The sequence below is a fragment of the Microcaecilia unicolor genome, chromosome 3 (genome assembly GCF_901765095.1).
Source record: "Microcaecilia unicolor chromosome 3, aMicUni1.1, whole genome shotgun sequence".
In the NCBI taxonomy this organism is placed as follows: Eukaryota; Metazoa; Chordata; class Amphibia; order Gymnophiona; family Siphonopidae; genus Microcaecilia; species Microcaecilia unicolor.
In genome coordinates, this window is record NC_044033.1 from 166,271,624 (window position 1) to 166,293,291 (window position 21,668).

Consider the following 21,668-nt stretch of genomic DNA (forward strand, 5'->3'; position numbering starts at 1 on the left):
TGTCTCTTTGTCCGTGGTTTTGCCGGTGCTAGTTTCTTCTTTCGGCTCGGAGTAGCAGTGGCGTCTGAAGTGTCTGGATATCAAGAGAGTTCTCAAGCATTACTTGAAGATTACAGACAAGTTCCGTCAGATGGATTGTCTTTTTGTATTGATTGGGGGAGTTCACAGGGGGTTAGCGGCTTCTAAACCTACTCTATCTAGGTGGCTTAAGAAGATGATTGCTTCCACTTACCTCCTGTTGGGCAGGTAGGTACCTGATGGCGTGAAAGCTCACTCTACTAGGCAGCTTCTTGGGCGTAACGTCTGGTTCCACCATTAGAGATCTGCAGGGCGGCAAACTGGTCCTCGTTGCATTCTTTCTCTAAGCATTACCAGTTGGATGTGCAAAGTCGTCAGGATGCAGTTTTTGGAGTGCAAGTTCTCACAGCAGGTTTGCTGGGGTCCTGCCCGTGAATTCTTACTGCTTTGTTACTTCCCATCAGTCACAGTCTGGGCTGGTCCGGAGGGACGCTAAGGAAGGAGAAATTAGGTCTTACCTGCTAATTTGCTTTCTTTTAGTCCCTCTGGACCGGCCTAGAACCCTCTCATTCCTGTTTACTGTTGTTGGTGTAGTTCGAAAAGTTTTGGGCTATCTTGCTAAGGAGAATCGTGTTGTCCATTTTCTGTTCTTAGATATTAAAAAAAAAACAACCTTAAAATAAGCACAGCTTTGCATGCTTGAACAAGTTCCTGCAGTGCTGTTAGTGTCTTTCTGTCAACGGGCACACTCAGTATATGGCACAGGCTTGGTGGTAGTCTGGTGCTGGTGGCTGCTCAGATTCCAAGGCACACAGAACGTGTCTCTGTTTTTCTCCTGCTTTGGTACGATATACTGGATCTTTCTAGTCCTACCGAGGGCTTTTATTGGCTCACTCTGTTCAATCAGAATTCTCAGTCTCCACAACCCATCAGTCACAGTCTGGGCCGGTCCAGAGGGACTGAAGGAAAGCAAATTAGCAGGTAAGGCCTAATTTCTCCATTGTGCTGAATTGGAAGTGCTTAAAATCATGGTAACTGAGAGAGTGATTGGAATTTTTGAAAATGTTTCAGATGAATCAATAACTAAAGAGCAGGTTGACACACAAAAGACAATGAAAGTAGGCAGGCGACGAAGAAGTAAATCTGCCTCATCTGAGACCCTGGACAGCTTACTGGTGGAGTTGCCTTTTGCAAATGTGGATAGTGGAGATGCACTTGACTGTAAGTACTTTGTTCAAAACCTCATGTAGAATGTGTAAGTTATTATGGAAAATCTGCAGGAACATATACTGGGGGTTCTTCAAGGAAGACTATAAGCACACTTTCCCTTAAAACCATGCCTACAAATAAAAACAGTTACTTTGAAATGTCTGTATGCAAATGCTACAAGTCTAAAAAAAAAATAAAATGAAAGCGTTTTAATGTATAGCACTGAATGAAGATATAGAGGCATATTTTCAAAGCACTTAGCCTTCCAAAGTTCCATAGAAACCTATGGAACTTTGGAAGGCTAAGTGCTTTGAAAATATGCATTATAGATATAATTGGTGGAAAGAGGATGATCAATGGAACACTCTGATATCAGGGTACAAAGGATATCTTTATGGGGAAATTTTCCTCGTGTGAAGTGGAAGAGAATAGCAGTGGGACAATACTACTGTCCACCTGGCCAGAATTAAAATATAGGTGATGAAATTCTAAGAGAAATTAAGGACGCTAACAAATTTGGCAACACAGCAATAATCGGTGGTTTCAATTATCAAAACAAAAAAATGGGAAAGAGAATATAATACCAAAAACACAAAAAATATTTTTCTGTTGTAATCAGAATCAGTTAAGTGTGTAAGTACTATTAAATAGAAGAAACCAAGTAGCACTCATAACAATATTAAAACAGTAATGGAGAAAACAGGGAGCAAGGTCCTCAGAGTCCCTTGCTGTCTAAAGCAGTGGTTTCCAACCCAGTCTTCAGGGACCCCTTGGCCAGTTGGGTTTTCAGGATATACTTAATGAATATGCATGAGAGAGATCTGCATACTGAGGAGGCAGTGCAAGCAAATCTCTCTCATGAATGAAATCTTTAAAAACCTAGAGGATGTAATGGGGCAATTTGACAAATTGAAGAGTAGCAAATGTCCTGGACCGGATGGTATTCATCCCAGAGTACTGATAGAATTGAAAAATAAACTGGTGGAACTATTGTTAGTAACATATAAATTATCTTTAAAATCGAGCGCGGTACCGGAAGATTGGAGGGTGGCCAATGTAACGCTGATTTTTAAAAAAAGGTTCCAGAGGTGATCCGGAAAATTATAGACCGGTGAACCTGATGTCAGTGCCGGGTAAAATGGTAGAGACTATTATAAAGAACAAAATTACTGAGAATATTCATAAGCATGGATTAATGAGACAAAGCCAACATGGATTTAGTGAAGGGAAATTTAGGTGCAGTGGTTGCCAGGGTTACGCACTCAGCTTCTGCACCAGGATTTACACCAGGTTTCAGTAGGCATAAATTCTTGCGCCAAAGGCGGGTGTGGGAATCCACTCTAAACGCTAGTCTATAAAGGGTGTTCAGCCCAGAGTGCTCTTTATAGAACAGCACTCAGCGTACATTTTTCCTGGCACTTACATTTCAGTGACATTTAATGAATCTGGCCCTATATGTTGATTTATCCAACCATGCTTCTTTTAAAAAGTCTTTGAAAACATGTTTTTCTGGAAGGCCTTTGATGATATTTTGTATGAACAACCAAATAATGGTTATGTTTATTAAGGTGCACTATAGGCGTGTTAGAGTTTTTAACATGTGCTAATGGTTGGTGCGCATTAAATGCTAATGCGCCCATAGGAATATATAGGCGCGTTAGCGTTTAATGCGTCTTAACTTTAAAGGTGTGTTAAAAACGCTAATGCGCCTTAGTAAACATAACCCTAAATATTTTAGTCCCAATAAAAGATTTTTTTGAATGTTTTATGTTTTGTTTTATTGTCTATTTTTAGTTTAAATCTTTTTTATTGACTGAAAGAATAATGCAAACCAACATTAACTTCCACATGAACATTGTACAAGTATCAAAAATTCTGGCATTCCAGTCAATGAAGTTTTTCTTTTTATCCCCACGCCCCCCATCCCCCCTCTGCTTTATAGTTCAACATTTTATTGATGACCATACATAATACTCCATTTATTCATCATTTCCCATTTCTTATTCAACCTCTTTCCATGACGTCTCCATTCCATTGTCTTATGGTCCCAACTAGGAACAAAATAATAGTTATACGAACACAAAAAAAAAAAAAAAAAAAAACCTCCCTCTTTACAGTCTATTCAACAGGAAACTACGGGCTCTTGATGATAATGATTGTATGTACATTTCCCAGATGCCCAAGAACACCTTTCTTCTCTTGGGGGAAGATCCCACCACCCTTCTTTCCTGCAAAAGCAGGTCATATAATCGGTTTCTCCAGTGCCAGTAATCTGGCGGCTCCTCTGTCATCCAGCCATTCAGAATAAGCTTCTTTCCCAATATGCTAGCCTTGCGGATGAACTGCCGAGCCCCTTTTTGCGGAACTGCTAATGTTTCATATTGATCTAACAAGACCCCCAAGGGGGAAAACTGAATTTTATGCTGCAACACCTTTTCCAAGTATTGAGCTATTTGCCTCCAAAAATTTTGTATTTTGTAACAGTCCCATAAGTAGTGAAATAGCGTGCCCTCTCCCTGCCGACACTTAGAGCACAAGGGATCCGGGATCCCTCCCATATGAAACACCTGAGATTTGGCCATGTATGCTCTGTGTAAAATTCTATATTGACATTCTCTCAGATTTGCATTTCCTGACAGAGAGGGTATTCGTGACACTAGCTTCCGGAAGTTAATTTGTAAATTAGGCTGTTTCAAATCTCGCGCCCACCTCTGCTGTATTTTGCCCATCTCCTTCCCTCCTCCCAGCTCCCATAGGGCTTTCTGCAGCCCTGAGACCGATAACCTCTCCCCAGGAACGGAACCATAGAATTCTCTAACTGTACGCCCATGTCTTCCACCCAACTGTGCTGAATCCAATGAACGAACGTAGTGAGCTAGCTGCCGATATGCAAATGTGTGGCTGTAATCTATACCTACCCCCAAGGCTCCCAGACCCAATAACTTTCCCCGAGAATCAAGGACATGCTCTAACCTTGTAATACCTAATTCTGCCCATCTAAGAAACACTTTATTTTCTGAACCTGGTTTAAATTGGGGATTACCCTGTAGTGGTAAAAGATCTGACGTCTCTACCCCTAACCCCCAACTCTTATTTAATTCCTTCCAAATCTCTCTAATGGGTCTTAGCAACACGCTGTTGCCCACCTGACTAGGTATAGCAGTCCCTGGGCATTGCAGCAAATAATATATATGGTATGGCTTAAAGTATTCCTGTTCCAATCTCCTAGGCGTAAAGTCCTGCCTATCTAACAACCAATCTCCCAAGTGTCTCAGCAAACAAGCTTGGTTGTAACGACGGAGGTCTGGAAGGCCCATCCCCCCTTCCCTCCACGAGCCCATTAGTGTCTTCAAGGGAAGCTTTGGCTTGGAGTCCCTCCATACGAATTTCCTTACATATTTATAGATCCGATTCATATCCTTATTCTTTAGCTTCAAGGGTAGCACCTGAAAAGTATAGAGCCACCTTGGGAACTCAACCATTCTGTATAAGTGTATCCTCCCATGTAAGGTGATTGGTAAAGCTTTCCATCTCCCTAATTGTTCCTTCATAGCGTCTACTAGCCTGTTTATGTTGGTCTGGTATAGGGCTGTTGTATGCATAGTAATCCGCACTCCTAGGTATCGAAGAGACTCCACTGCCCATTTCAAAGGAAATGTGCCTCCCCATAGCCTTCTCACACTATCATTAGTCGTCAATGCCAAGGATTTTGAGTAATTAATCTTGAAACCTGAAAAATCTCCATACTCCTGGAAGAGCTCTAGTAAAGCCTCTAAAGAACGTTTGGGCTGGGTAAGGTGTACTAAAATGTCATCTGCGAAGGCCGAGACTTTGAACTCTTGCGGGCCCCACCTTACCCCTGTCACCTCTGGATGGTCACTAATTTCTCTGATCAGAGGATCTAGAACCAAAACAAAAAGCAGAGGCGACAGAGGACACCCCTGTCTAGTTCCTCTCCTAATTGGGAACAATTCCGACCTCTCCCCGTTTATCCACATGTAGGCCTGTGGGTTAGAGTACAGTGCCCCCACCGCTTCCCTAAATGCCCCCTCTATCCCCATTTTCCGCAAGACCTCAAACATAAAGTTCCATACCACTCGGTCAAAGGCCTTCTCTGCGTCAAAACTGACCAGCACAGAAGGCCTTTTCTGCATCTCCACTGTCTCTAGGGAAGCCAATAGTGCTCTTATATTACTTGCCACTGACCTGCCCTTTACAAAGCCTACCTGAGGGGAGGCTACCAAGTCTGGAAGCACCTTAGCTAACCTATTAGCCAATATCTTCGCATAGATTTTTATATCACAGTTCAACAAAGATATTGGCCTATATGATCCCACTTCCTTCTCATCCCTTCCGGGTTTTAATAGTACTATTACTTTCGCCTCATTTAGCCTATCTGACAAAGTTCCTGATGTTATCATTTCATTAAAGAGGTTAATTAATGGAATTGTCACTTGTTCCTGTACTAGTTTATAAAAGGCCATGCTAAACCCGTCTGGTCCCGGCGCTTTATGTATTTTACTTTGCTGCAATGCCAACATCAACTCCCCCTCCTCTATAGGCCTATTCAGTGCTTCCAATTGCGACTCTGTTACTCTAGGTAACTCTTGGTTAGCCAGATATGCCTCACTATCCGGGATTATGTCTGACGGTTTTTCATATAATGCCTTATAATAGTCCCGAAATCTACCGATGATCCCCTCTGTCTCTCGAATTGTCTGCCCACTTCTATCTTTAATTTGTATGATCCTAGTGGGCCCCTTCTGCCCCTTTACTAACCTGCTCATTAGAGTTCCCGCCTTATTCCCATACTGGAAAAGCTGGTGTTGATAGTACATTTGTGACTTCCTAGCCCTCTGATGTAGTAGTTCGTTTAACTCTCTTTGAGATTCTAATAGTGCTCTTTTCTGTTCTTCCTTCATTGTCTCCCCGAATCGCGCCCTCCGAGCTCTAATCTCTTTTTCCAAGCGAAGGATTTCTTTGTCCCTCATTTTCTTAGCTCGGGCCCTATATGCTATGATCTCCCCGCGCATTACTACTTTTGCTGTTTCCCAATATAAACTTGTTTGCTGTTGATGGCTCCTATTATGCTCCTCGAACTCCTTCCATTTTCCCCTTATATATTCCTTAAAATGCGGATCCCGGTATAATTCAAAAGGGAATCTCCAATTGCTCCCTCCTCCCCAATTTCTAGACACCTGCAGCTGTATATATATGAGTGAGTGGTCCGAAATTTCACATGGTCCTATTTCTGCTGTTGGTGTATGTGTAAAGAGACCCCTAGAAATTAAGAAGTAATCAATGCGAGATTGTGTCAAGTGCGCCCTGGATACATGCGTATAATCTCTGTGTGTCGGGTGGAGTACTCTCCATATATCGATTAAATCCAAAGTCGAGCAGAGAAAGGGCAGGCCTCTTCCATCCTTGCCCGGTGGAGTGGTCGCTGCGCTACACCTGTCCATCTGGGTGTTATATACCAAATTAAAATCTCCTCCAAGTATTATATTGCTCTCCTGGAAGGGGCTCAGCAGTTCTATTAGTGTTTTATAAAATTTGTAGTCAAAGGCATTTGGTGCGTATACATTACAGAAAGTGTACCTATTATTTCCACATTCCACTTCCGCCAGCACATATCTACCCTCCTCACTTCTTTTGACCGACTTTATTTGTATCTGCAACCCTTTTCTAAACAACATTAACACTCCCCCTTTTTTCCCTTTCGCCGGGGACCCCACCACCTCCCCCACCCAACCTTTCTGAAATTTACTATGTTCCACTGCTGTTAAGTGTGTTTCTTGGAGGAAGACCACGTCTGCCTTATGCCGCTGCATAGCCTGCAGAACTTTGGTTCGTTTAATGGGTGATGAGATCCCCCCCACGTTCCAAGAGACTAATTTAATCGTCCCCATACCACATTTTTATCTACATTTCTCTGCTCCATATCTCTTATAGGTGGGGATGCACCCCCCAGCCCTTGGGTGCCTCCCCCTTCGCCACATCCACTCATTTCCTGCCTTCGCCCTCTCGATGTTACATGAACTGTAAAAAAGGTTAAAACAAAAGAAAACTTAAGAACCAAAAAATATAAACCCATTGTTGTCCTCTTCCCCCCTCCCTCCCTTCCCTGTCCCCTTTCCTTCCTGCTGCTCCCGAAGGACCAGACTTCCGTTCTCCCTAGAGAACAGGTCACGCCCCTGTCCCCCCTCATCCCCCCATCGCCGACCTCCATGTTATGCTACTGTTCCCCAAAATTGCTACCTTTTTTATGTCTCATTTACTTGTAACAGATTTAACCAACATTTACCAATAACAGATATTATCAACCTGATAAACAACTTCAAACTGTCAACTCCTCTTTATACTTTACCCAGCTGATGACCCTGAGCACTCAGCATATTATTCTCTAATGTCCTGGGCTCAGAGCTTTTATTAACTATCTTGATTTAAGTCCAAGTTCCCTTTATCTCCGAACATATTATTCTTTAATGTCCCTGCTTGGCTCAGAGGGTTTGTCAACTATCTTGATTTAAGTCCGGGTCCGTGTTCCACTGTCTCTCCCTCTGTCTTCTTCTTTTATTATTTTTGCCTGTCTTGGCTAATCTGTTCTCTTCATAAACTTTTAACAGTTGTAACCAACCTTTACTTCAAGCAAATATAATCAGCCTGATAAACAACTACAAACTGTTAATTCTTCTTTATACTTTACCCAGCTGATGGTCCTGAGTGCTCAGCATATTTTTTCTCTAATGTCCTTACTTATTTCAGAGTTTTTATCATCTATCTTTGATATGAGTTCAAGTTCCCTTTGACTCTGGGTGTTCCACTGTGTCTCCCGCTGTCTTCTTCTTCTGTTATTTTAGCCTGTCTTGGCAAATTGTTCTCTTCATGGACTCCTCTGACCTCTTGCTTGTGCCTGCTCACTCTCTTCTCCCCCGCTTTCCAACATTTGATTGACAAACTGTGAAGCTTCTTCGTGTGAACTGAAAACATGCCATCTGCCCTCATGCTGTATTCTTAATTTTGCTGGAAACATTAGAGCAAATCTGGCTTTTTTTTCATAGAGACGTTTGCATACCTCAGTAAATTGTCGACGCTGGGCTGCAACTGCGGTTGAAAAGTCCTGAAAACAGAGCACACTGCTGCTTTCATATAAGATCTTCCCTTTTAATCTCCATTCCCTCAATATTTCTTGCTTATGTGCATAGTTAAGTATTTTACAGATTACCACTCTCGGTCTCTCCGCGTTCTGTCCTGCTCTTCCCAGCCTGTGTGCTCTCTCTATTTTCAACTCCGTCTCCAGCTTCGGCATCTTTAGCACTTTGGGCAGCCATGATTCCAAAAATCCCGCCAACTCCACCTCTCGTATCGATTCTGGCAATCCGATCAGCCTAAGGTTATTTCGCCGTGATCTGTTTTCCAGATCCTCGACTTTTGCTTCCAACTTATCCAGTCTATTTTTCAGTTCTTTTTGCTGGATTTCGTTTTGCTGACACTGATCCTCTACATCTGACACCCTCTGTTGAAATCCCGTTAAATCGGTGCGCAGACTTTCTAATTTATTGTCCATCTGCCCGATCTGGTCTGATATTTTCTGAAGCTTTCTGTCGACCGACACTTCCAGCAGTGCTGAGACCTCGGCTGCTATTTCTGCCGCCCAAGCTGAGCTTACGGACTCGCCAGTCACGCCGACCTCCGCCATTTTGTTTTCTCCCACGCGGCTTCGGGCTCCCTCTCTCCGCGCTGTTTTCGCGGCCATTCCGACCTGCTTACCGCTTGGCTGTACAGTAACTTATTGCGTGAGTATTCCGGTTTCTGCTGTTACTTTTCTTTTTGGGGTTTGTATCGATTTTGACGGCGCTAGGGGAAGTTGTTACCCGAGGGGACCCAGAGCTCTAACGAGCGGCGTCCTCCCCGTCGCCTAGCATCACGTGACCCCTCATTGTCTATTTTTATTATGTATGTTTTCTTTGGAACTCACCTAGAATGTCTAGATAGAGAGAGATATAAATGACAAAAACCTACTGTACCCGAATATAACTTGGTTTGAGATAAAGCTGAAACAGTTGTGATAAAAAAAGAACAGAAACAAAACAGAAAATGGTCTGTTTTGACAATGGAGAAACATTAACAACAATGTGCTCTAGGGATCTGTACTAGGACTGGCGTTATTTTAACACATTTATAAATAATCTAGAAATGGGAATGAGAAAGGTGATCAAATTTGCAGATGACATAAAATTATTCAAAATTTTTAAATCACAAAGATGACATATAATTATTGCAGATGACATAAAATTATTTAAAATTGTTAATTCACTGAGAAATTGCAGGAGGACCTTGTGAAACTTGGAGACTCGACATCCAGACGGCAGATAAAATTTACGGCCCTGTTACTAAGCCGTGCTAGAGGCACGTTAGCGTTTTCAGTGCTTTCTAAGCATTAGCGTGCGTTAACCATGTAGATTCCCATAATAATCCTACGGGCATTTACATGGTTAGTGTGTGCTAAAAATGTTAGCACACCTTAGTAAACAGGGCCCTTAATGTGAACAAGTGTAAAGTGATACACATGGGAAAGAATAACCCAAATTATAGCCATACAATGCTGGGGGCTTCCACATCAGTAGTCATCACCCAGGAAAAAGATCTAGGTATCATCCTGGATAATATGTTTAAATCTTTTGCTCTGTGTGTGGCAGTGACTAAAATATCAAACAGAATGTTAGGAATTATTATGAAAGGAATAGAGAATAAAAGGTAATAAAATGATTCTAATTTCTTTTGTGTATTGCAGCAACAATGTGCTCAATACATGGGTCTCCCCATGGAAGTAGAGAGGGACTTCTATACAGTCTGTGATACTGATCTAGATAGGCCAGGGGGAGGGCAATAGGGGAGACCTGGTGATGGGAAGCACCTCTTGATGCTGTGTGGAGATTTGGGTTTGGTTGATTTCTGGAGAATATTACACCTAGAAGAACAGGGCTATGTGCTTGGCTAGGAGAGGCAACCATTAGCCCTATACGGGTCACAGACCATGAAATGGTATGGGTAGAAATGAAAGGGTATGAAGATCTGCAGGGGTGCCATAAATGGCACTTTCCTGGATTTCTGTGTTCAGATCAGAAACTTTGTGGGTATTTAACCCAAAAGTGGCTTGAGTATGTGGAGAATAATGAAGCTCATATGGACAATCCAGTAATGTTTGGAAGACTATTGTAATGCCCTTCTATTGCTCCATGGTGTGAAATTTTAGCTTCTGTATCTTGGAAAATATATTGTAGAATTAGAAAAGATTCAGTGACCAAATGATGGCCAGATAATAAAGGGGATGATTTCCATATGAGGTTAGGGCTCTTTGGAGAAGATGGCTGAGGTAAGACAGGATAGAAGTCTATAAAATCATAACTGGAGTGGAACTGATAAATGCAAATTGGTTGTTTACTTTTTCAAAAACAGCAGAGACTAGGGAGGGGACATTACTAACTGACACATTTTAAAACAAGAATCGAATTTTTCACTCAATGAATAGCTAAGACAGCTAAGCTATGGAATTTGCAGCTGGGGGATGTGGTAAAAGTAGCTACTGTAGCTTGGACAAGTTTTTGGAGAAAACTTGCATAAACTGTTATTAACATGGTTGACTTGGGGAAGGCCATTGCTTATCCCTAGGGTTAGCAGCATCGAAATCTGTTTACATTTTGGGATCCTGCCAGATAATTTTTGGATTGACCACTATTTGAAATAGGATTCTGGGCTTGATAGACCTTTGGTGTGATCCAGCATGGGAACCTTTTCTTTTCTTTTTCTTTTATTAAAATTATCTTGTTATGTGAGCTGAGGTAGTAGCAGACACTTCCCTGTGAAACTGCCATTGTGCTGAATTTGGAGCACTTAAAATCACTATAAGTGAGACAGAGAGTGATTGGATTTCTTTGAAACATTTTCAGATGAATCAATAACTAAACAGCAAGTTGACAGACAACAAAAGAAACTGAAAGCAGGCAGGCGAAAAAGAGGAAGAAGAAGTAAATCTGCCACATCTGAGACCCTGGACAGCTTACTGGCAGAATTGCCGTTTGCAAATGTGGATAGTGGAGAAGTGTTTGACAGTAAGTACTTTGTGCTAAACCTAATTTAGAATTGTATACAATCTGGGGGCTTTCCGACCAGTTCTCAAAGTGAGACTATGAGCAGACTTTCTCTTTGAACTGTGCATACTTTTAGGGTGGACATTTTTCAATATGTTCATATTTATGTTATTAAAATCTTGATATAACCTTCCTGTAAACAATCAAGGCGGTTTACTTAAAATTAAAGAATAGAAAGAAAGTAAAAATAAAGGGGCGAATATTCAGACAGCAGTGGTTAGCGATTTTTTTTGCCTCCACTGACTTTATGCCCAGATATACAGTGCCAGGCCATGTCTGGACACTGGCATTGAATATCCGAGTATGTGTGGGCCGGTTAAGTGGCAATAGTCAGTCTTAACCAAAGACAGAACTGCTATTTATGTGGTTCTATTTGGCTGGCTAACTTAACCGAATAGGGGGATTCTGTATATGGCGCCTAAAAAATGCATGCGGAAAACATTTTCACCTAAGAGTATTCTGTAAATGGTGCCTAGATGTATACGGAGTACGCTTAGTTGATATCCCAGTGCTTAAAACTACGCTTGTCTATTTACACCAATGAAAACATGGTGTAAATCAAGGTGCATAGACTTAGGCGCATTGGGTCATATTCTATAACTACGAGCATTCATTTTGGAACACCCATTTCCCTGCCCATAACCATGCCCCCTTTTTGCCTATACACATTAGAAATTAGGCTCAGTACATTACAGAATAAGCTTAGCGAGTTGTGCGCATAAATTCTAATTATTGCCAATTAGTGCTCATTATTGCTTAAGTGCTGTTATCAATGCTGATTGGCTTGTTAAGTCAATTAAGTTATGTGCGTTGTGTTACAGAATATGCTTGGATATCGGCGCATATCTTTAGGTGCGCTATGTAGAATCCAGGGGATAAGGGCTGAATATTGGCACTTATCTGGATAAGTGATGATTCTACCCCTGGACTGCTGACCTAATCCAGTTAAGTGCTGCTGAATATCAGTGAATAGCCCGGCACAGGCATCTTAACCAGGTAGGAGCTTCTTCTGTCTGGTTAAATTGCTTTGAATATTGACTTCAGAGAGAAAAGATTAAACCAGTGGCCAAGCTGTAGAGTCCGTAAGCCCCTGAATTATCCTACTGAGGGCTACTCTTCTAAAGCTGATTTACAAAAATAAGATTTAAGACCCTTCTTAAATCTCTGTATACTGAGTTGACGTGTAAGGGACTCAGGAAGGGAATTCCAGGGAGCTGGAACTAAGTTATAGAAGGCAAAGCACACCTTAGTTGGTGCAGGAAGGGAAAGGGAATGTGACTCGATATACCGCCTTTCTGTAGTTTTTGCAACTACATTCAAAGCGGTTTACATAGTATATACAGGTACTTATTTGTACCTGGGGCAATGAAGGGTTAAGTGAAGAACTAATATGTTTTGATTCTGAGAACTTAATGATCTTGATGGACAATATGGGATTAATAAATGTGATAAGTAATAGGGTAATCAAGAATAGAATGCTTCATGAGCTAAAACAGGAACTTAAAATTTAATATGGTATGCTATGTGAGCTTCTTTAAGCAAAGGTGATATGTGATCAAATTTACTAGCCCCCCTCCCCAATAACTTTAACAGCTGTATTTTGTACAGTTTGAATCCAATGTAGGCAGGATCCTGTAATACCATTATATAAGGCATTATAGTAATCCAAACAAATGATAATCAGTGAGAAAATTAAGATAGTGACCCTCAGGGGGAGGAATGCTGGCTTCGGCCTAACCCCTAGTAAGCCTTTCCTTGGCTGAGAGGTGTCCAGCTCTCCCACTGGCTGCTTTTCAGGTGCTGTGGAAGACTTGCAGCTCATCTGCATAATCCTCACAGCCTTCTCCGGGGTGATTCCCAGGTCCACTCTGATCCACTCAGGGCCTCCGCTCAAGGGTTGTTTTCTCTATACATTTATATTTTCTCCCAGTTACTACTTATGGCTCCAGTATACTTTCTCATGTTGGTACTGTCCCTTCCTAATCTGTTTCTCCAGCTGAAACCATTGTACACTGCAGAAACGCATTGCCCACCCTCTGCTTTCATCATCTCACCATCTCTTTTGTCTTCCTTCATCTCAGCTGTCAACCTTCAACATTTCCTTCCTTCCATTCAATCATCTCCTTTCTATCTGAGTACATCTCGCCTTCATTGCTGTCATCATACGTCTCTTACTCTTCTCCGTACTCTCTTGCTCCTTCTCCTGCTCTCCGCTGGGGACATCAATCCCAGTCCTGGTCCTCCACATCAGCTCTCATCCTATTTGTGCAGGTCACACCATGATGTCTTCAATCTAATTTCTGTTCCTCTCCTCCCCCCTTCTTCCCTGCCTTTCTTGTGCGCTCTGTGGAATGCCCGCTCTGTCTGTAACAAACTTTCCTACATCCACGACCTCTTTATCTCTCATACTCTCCATCTGCTTGTCCTAACTGAAACTTGGCTTTGCCCTGAAGACTGTGCTTCAGTCACGGCCCTATGCCATGGAGGTTATCTTTTCTTCCATACTCCTTGCCGGTTGGCCGCAGAGGTGGTGTCTGCCTACTACTTTCACCGTCTTGTAGATTTCAACCTCTTCTTCCACCTCAGTCTCACTGCTTTTCTTTCTTCGAAGTCCACTCCATCTGTCTATTCACTCCTCTGCCTCTCCGAGTAGCAGTCATTTATCGACCCCCTGATAAGTCCCTTTCTTCCTTTCTCACTGACTTTGATGCCTGGCTTTCCTTCTTTCTTGAATCTTCATCTCCTTCCCTCATTCTTGGGGATTTTAACATTCATGCTAATGATCCCTCTGACCCTCATGCTTCTAAGTTTCTCGCTCTAACATCCTCTTTCGATCTTTAGCTGTGCTCCACTACCCCCACTCACCAAAATGGCCACCGTCTTGATCTTATCCTCTTCTCAAACTGCTCACTCTCCAGTTTCTGTGCATCAGCTCTTCCCCTTTCTGACCATCATCTGATAACTTTCACACTTAAACACCCTCCTTCCCAGTTCCGTCCAATCTTAATACATTTAGGAATCTTCAGGCTATTGACCCTTCTACTCTGTCCTCCAGTGTTTCAGATCTCTTCTCTACCACTATGTTATTCAAGTCTGTCAATGAGGCTGTCTCTTCCTATAATAACCTCCTCTGCTCTGGATACTCTTGCTCCTCCCATTCCTCGTTCTATAAGGCATACCAAACCCCAGCCTTGGCTGACCTCTAGAATCCGCTACCTAAGTTCCTGTGCCTGCTCTGCCGAATGTCTGTGGCTGAAATCCTGTTCCCATGCTGACGTCATACATTTCAAATTCTTGCTGACCTCCTTCCAGTCTGCTCTTTTACTTGCCAAACAGGACTATTACATCCAGTTGACAAATTCTCTTGGCTCAAACCCTCAACGTCTCTTTGCCACACTGAACTCTGTCCTCAAAGTGCCTTCACCTTCAACTCCCCCTTCACTTTCTCCCCAGACTCTGGCTGAGTACTTTCATGATAAGGTTCACAAGATTAAACTTGAATTCTCAACCAAGTCACCTCCACCTCTCCTTCCCTTAGTCCATTCTCTCAACCCTCCAACACCTGCCTTCTTTTCTTCCTTTTCTGACATCACTGAAGAGGAAACTGCACACCTTCTTTCCTCCTCGAAACTAACTACCTTTTCCTCTGATCCTATTCCCACCCATCTACTTAACACTATCTCTCCTACTGTCATCCCTTTTATCTGTCATATCCTCAATCTTTCACTTTCCACTGCGACTGTTCCTGATGCCTTCAAACTTGCCATAGTCACACCACTCCTTAAAAAACCTTCATTGGACCTTACCTGTCCTTCCAACTATCGCCCCATCTCCCTCCTCCCTTTCCTATCCAAGATACTTGAATGTGCTGTTCACCGCCGTTGTCTTGACTTTCTTTCATCTCAAGCTACTCTTGATCCACTTCAATCTGGCTTTTGCCTTTTTCATTCAACTGAAACAGCGTTTGCTAAAGTCTCCAATGACCTGTTCCTGGCCAGATCCAAAGGTCTCTTTTCTATCCTCATCCTTCTCAATCTATCTGCTGCCTTTGACACTGTTGATCACAGCCTACTCCTTGATACGCTGTCCTCACTTGGATTTCAGGACTCTGTTCTTTCCTGATTTTCTTCTTATCTCTCCCATCGTACTTTTAATGTATACTGTGGTGGGTCCTCCTCCACTTCTATCCCACTGTCAGTTGGTGTACCTCAGGGATCTGTCCTTGGGACCTCTCCTTTTCTCCATCTATACTTCTTCCCTTGGTACTCTGATCTCATCCCATGGTTTTCAGTATCATCTTTACGCTGATGATTCCCAGATCTACCTCTCCACACCAGAAATCTCAGCAGGAATCCAAGCCAAAGTATTAGCCTGCTTGTCTGACATTGCTGTCTGGATGTCTCACTGCCATCTGAAACTAAACATGACCAAGACTGAGCTTCTTACCTTTCCCCCTAAACCAACCTCTCCTCTTCCCCCATTCTCTATTTCTGTGGATAACACTCTCATCCTCCCTGTCTCATCAGCTCATAACCTTGGGGTCATCTTCGACTCCTCTCTCTCTCTCTCTCTCTCTCTCTCCCTCTCCCTCTCTCTCCTTCTCCTTCTCTGCACATATTCAGCAGACTGCTAAAACCTGTTGTTTCTTTCTCTATAATATCACCAAAATTTGCCCTTTCCTCTCTGAGCACACTCCCAGAACCCTTATCCACACTCTTATCACCTCTCTCTTAGACTATTGCAACTTGTTTCTCACAGGTTTCCCACAGCCATCTCTCTCCTCTTCAATCTGTTAAACATTCTGCTGCACGACTTATATTCTGCCAGTGTTGCTATGCTCATATTAGCCCTCTCCTCAAGTCACTTCACTGGCTCCCTATCCGTTTCCGCATACAATTCAAACTCCTCTTTTTGACTTATAAGTGCATTCACTCTGCAGCTCCTCAGCACCTCTCCACTCTTATCCCTCCCTACACTTCTCCCCGGGAACTCCGTTCACTGGGTAAATCTCTCTTATCTGCACCCTTCCCCTCCACTGCTAACTCCAGACTCCGTTCCTTTTATCTTGCTGCACCATATGCCTGGAATAGACTTCCTGAGCCGGTACATCAAGCTCCATCTCTGGCCGTCTTCAAATCTATGCTAAAAGCCCACCTTTTTGATGCTGCTTTTAACTCCTAACCCTTACTCACTTGTTCAGTACCCTTATTTTATCATCCCCACCTTAGTAATTCCCTTATCTCTTATTTGTCCTGTTTGTCTGTCCTAATTAGATTGTAAGCTCTGTCGAGCAGGGACTTTCTCTTCATGTTCAAGTGTACAGCGCTGCGTATTTCTAGTAGCGCTATAGAAATGAAAAGTAGTAGTAGTATCTAAAAAAGAATGGAGAGCCCTTATATAGTGAAAATTAGTGTAGCATAATTGAACCACTGAGAAAAAGAAAGAGAACTGCCCCAGTGGACACCCCAAATTTTGTTTTTATTCATATTTTTATTAATGGTTTTTTGTGTCAAACATAAAAAAGACAGAAAATCAAACAAAATTAACAATCTATGGCAAATAAAGAAGCCGAAATAAACGAACAGAGCATTATCAGCGTTCCATCCCTAGATACCAGCAGGAATATACAAGGTTAGTTAGTGACAGGAGGATCTTGACAAAATAAATCTAAGCGGGCCCAGGTCTTTAATACAGACTTAACTCTATGATGTTTGCGAGCCAAAATCATTTCATATTTTCTGATCACACATACATAGCTCCACCATTCATTATAATTTAAATATACATTATTTTTCCAATTGGAGACAAGGCAAGGCAACAGCTAATAAGATGTTGAACAATTTCTTATCCAATTCCAAAATAAAGATAGAAGGAGAAGAGGCTCTTAGAATCAAATTTTTAATGAGGAAAGAAGGGGAAGCTCATGAGTAAGCATAATTGGTGCAGTGTTGTAATCCATATTGCTTGCAATTTAGTAGAATTAAGTTTGAGTTGATTTTTAAATAACCAGTTCACTGCTGACAGACACATTTAGATTGGTAAGATCAGGTGATATATCATCAAAGCAAGCAAGCAATTCAGACTCATAAGCATAAAAGTGACCACTGATACCATACAACTGAATCAAGAGTGGTAGCGTGGATGAGAACTCTGGTCCTTGAGGGGTACCACAAGAAAGGCAAGATTGAAACCAGCCAGCGCCAAACAGTACTGTTTATTCCCACATCATACAAATGAGTCAATAAAGAACTGTGATCCACAAGATCGAATGCTGTAGATAAATCTAATGATTTCACTAGGACGTGTTCTGATTTATCAAGAGCCCCATGAATCTCACAAGGCATAGCTATTAAAGCAGTTTCTGTACTGTGTTGAGGCTGAAACCCTGATTGTCATGAGTGAAGCAGGTGTTTATTTTCCACATAATCAGTAAGCTGAGAAACTACATCGTGCTCTATAAAGTTTGGCAATGAATGCAACATTTATCCACCTAAATGGTTATTGAAAATGTTTTTTTTCCTGTGTCCAGTCAGGTGCGTTTGCAGGATTGTTCCAGGGAGGGGGGATGGTAGTGTCATTATGATTGCTGAGTTTAATTATCAGGGGGACTGACTTAAAGGCCTCAAAGTTAATTGAGGAGAGAGGCTGAAGGTAACTAATATGCTTACACAAGCTCTGTCTATGTATTTGTCGTGTGAATCTCATAAGAACATAAGCATTGACATACTGGGACAGACTGAAGGTCAATCAAGCCCAGTATCCTATTTCCAATAGTGACCAATCCATGTCACAAGTATCTTTCAAGATCCCAGAACAGTAAAACAGATATTGCTGCTTATCCTACAAATATATTACAGTCCTTGTCCCAAAACACCATAGTATTTACATCATCTTAGTTATGTTTTATATAATTATTGCATCAGTATATCACTCTGTAGCAATCCATTTCTCTTTTTCTTTTTTTCAGGGATCTTCAGATACTAATGCTGCTCTCACCATATGAACATAGTTTTCAATGTTCTTTTATCCTTCCTGGACAGTGGTTGAGGCGCAAATATTCATAGATCAACCCTTATTCACCTATCATTTATATTAGAATTCCTATTATTTCTTTTTCTGAGTACTTTTTTAACGCTTTTCACGATTTTCTTAAAAGTATATATCTGCACTTATCTTTCTCAACACTTTATCCACAGGAGTTAAGTGTTGCCGTTCAGAAAGATAAGTGCAGATATATACTTTTAAGAAAATCGTGAAAAGCGTTAAAAAAGTACTCAGAAAAAGAAATAATAGGAATTCTAATATAAATGATAGGTGAATAAGGGTTGATCTATGAATATTTGCGCCTCAACCACTGTCCAGGAAGGATAAAAGAACATTGAAAACTATGTTCATATGGTGAGAGCAGCATTAGTATCTGAAGATCCCCGAAAAAGAGAAATGGATTGCTACAGAGTGATATACTGATGCAATAATTATATAAAACATAAGTAAGATGATGTAAAGACTATGGTGGTTTGGGACAAGGACTGTAATATATTGCTTTGAAAGTCCCCACACATTAATCTGTGGTCTATTCAATTTAATTATCCTACAAATAAGCAATGAGTTTTTCCAAGTCCATTTTAATAATGGCATATCAGGGCCGCCTCAAGAGAAAGTGATGCCCTGAGCCAAGTTGCTTTGGTGGCGCCCCCCCCCCCCCAACCAACACCGCATGCCTACTGGCACACCCTCCCCCTCCCCTGTGTTTGGCATTTCTCCCCCCTCCCCCAGGTCCAGTCTCTATTTCCCTCTCACCTGTTCCTCTTCCTGTGAGTCCAGCAGTTCTCCCTCACCTCTCTCCCTTCCCCATAGTCCTGTAAAGTCTATGTCAGTTGCTGGCAGCAGCAGAAGCATTGCAGGCTGCCTTCAGCCAGCCGCTGGGTGTTCCCTCTGCTTCATTTTTCCCACAGGAAATTGTATCAGAGGAGAAAGGGCACGGTAGAGAGAAGATCCAGGAAATGGCTGAAGACAGCCTGTCATGCTACTGCTGCTGGCAACCGACATAGACTTTACAGGACCATGGAAGAGGGAGAGGGGTGAAGGAGCACCGCCGAACCCATGGAGAGGGGAAGAAAAGGCTTAACATGCAGATCAGGTGAAGTTAGAGGCTGGGCATTTTGGCGCCCTTAATCGCTGGTGCCCTGGGCTACAGCCTCACTGGTCTAATGGTTAAGCTGGCCCTGTGGCATATGGACATTTCTCAGATTGTTTCTTTTTCTTTTCCTCAGCCACTGCTACACCTGACAATGGAAGTTTAAAGAAAAAGAGAAAAAGAACTGTTGGGTTGGAGAATGAAGGTGAAGATCCAAAGAAAAAGAAAGAAAAGAAGAGTAAACCAAATTACTTTATATCTCTTCCAGTTAGAAACCAAAAGGTATTGTTTTTAAACCATGCTGCTAATATCTTATGTGCCAAGTTCATGAATTTGATGTATCACTTTTCTGTGGTACATCCAAAATGGTTTACACTTATTATATGCTGGACTTTCTCTATCCCTAGGGGGCTCACAATCTAAGTTTTGGTACCTGGGACAATGGAGGGTTAAGTGACTTGCCCAGGATCATAAGGAGCCTTAGTGGGATTTTAACCCAGTTCCCAAGGTTCTCAGCCCACTCCACTATCTATGTGCTCAATGAGTGGGAAGGTTTTTAATCAAAGGGGATTTCTGTTTGAAGAAATGATAGTTTAGCAAAGCACAGGACAAAATCAAGTGAGAGAGTGTGAGGGGAAGAGCAATCAGGTAAGGGAGGAGTTGCCTTACCTTAGAATCAAAGTTCCAGGGCTTGGCAGGGGGCAGCATCCCCATCAGCTCAAGATAACGGAAGGCGTCAGCATTCATGAATAAAAACCAGAGAGAACAAAGGAAATAAAAAGACCCAAGAGAAAAGAGAGAGTAAGGACCATCCAGAAACTGCATCAGGAAACTGCCAAATAAGAACCTGTAACAAAACTCACAGAGGGTTCGATACATGTCCCTTCGTCACTCGCCCCAAAGAGTTTGCCTAAGGAGCACAACTGCTCCTCAAACCTGGACACTGCTGAGGGCAGTAATTAAATAGTAACTGCTTTGGGCGCAGATCTATGACCCATGAGCAGGGGGGATATCATGTGATGCAAGTAATCTGAGCAAAAACTTTGGGCATAGAACTATGATGCGCGGGTCACATGACCTGTTCAGGGGGTATGTCATTAATGCAAGCAGTCTGGGCAAAAACTGCAATCACAGACCTATATTGCATGGGTCATATGACCTGTGTGCATGGGGGATGTCAGCGATGCAAGCAGTCCGGGCAAAACCTGCAATGAGAGAGAGCCCAAAATCCATACAGCAGTCTAAGACAGCAAGAAAACTAGTTTTGACCTAAAACTAGTTTTAGTGTTCCTAAAAGTGCAATTTCACAAGCACACACCTTCTACATTCCAGTGTTGTATAGTAGCTAAGTAAATGTAACTAGTTACTGTACTTAAGTAAGTTTTGTTTTACTTGTAAAGAAGTACAGGATAATAGTTGTTACTTTGACTGAAGTAATAATTTCACCAATTTTTACTACTTTACTCAGTTACATCTGATGCTTGCAGTTAACAGTAAAAGCGGAAGCGAGATGTAAATGATGATTCCACAGTAAACCAAATGAAACAGCAAAACTGGGAACAGGATTTTGCTATTGCAAACCTTGTCACGTAAACAGTGGATCATCTTATCTTACATTTTGCTGTTCAGTGAATATAGCCTATGAGAGCAGCCTATGAGAACAGTGAAGTTGCTTGTTTTTCTTGAATTGGTTAGTAGTCTCCATCCAAACAGAACAGTAATAAATTGGGTCACTTTAAAGCGGAGATCAAGCTGAAGCTTTTAGCAATTCTTGGTGAACAGACATATGTCTCTACAGCAACAGACTGCTGGTCATCCCATGGAAAATTTTATATTGGGGTGACTGTCCTCTGGATTAGTAGAAGTCTTTAGAGAAGAAGTCTGCTTGTCTGGTCTTAAAACTGAAGAGTTCCCATACATTTGACATTCTAGCATCAGTTCTCGAAGATATTCAGACAGTTTGCCGTCAGGCAAAAACTTATTAGAACAAGAGACAATGGGGCTCATTTTCAAAAGAGAAAAATGTCCAAAAAGAGTCATGAAGCAGCATTTGACAAATTTCTTTTCAAAACGTCAAAACCTGTTTTACAGATGTTTATTCAATTTGTCTGCAGTGCATCCAAATCACAAGGGGGCATGCTGGGGCATTTTTG

The 21,668-nt window shown here is 42.0% G+C and overlaps 1 protein-coding gene across 3 annotated transcripts in view; it reads left to right on the plus strand.

The window, feature by feature from the left end:
• Window positions 1-21,668, plus strand: part of AKAP7 (A-kinase anchoring protein 7) — a 268,593-nt gene that overhangs the window by 14,146 nt on the left and 232,779 nt on the right. For all 3 annotated transcript variants that reach the window (XR_003941462.1, XM_030196544.1, XM_030196545.1), the window contains 3 exons: window positions 1,090-1,239; window positions 11,178-11,339; window positions 19,652-19,797. Coding sequence is in view for 2 of the 3 variants with exons in the window: in XM_030196544.1 (XP_030052404.1) it covers window positions 1,090-1,239; window positions 11,178-11,339; window positions 19,652-19,797 (458 nt within the window). In the remaining variant the exon portion in view is untranslated. The remainder of the gene's footprint in view (window positions 1-1,089; window positions 1,240-11,177; window positions 11,340-19,651; window positions 19,798-21,668) is intronic.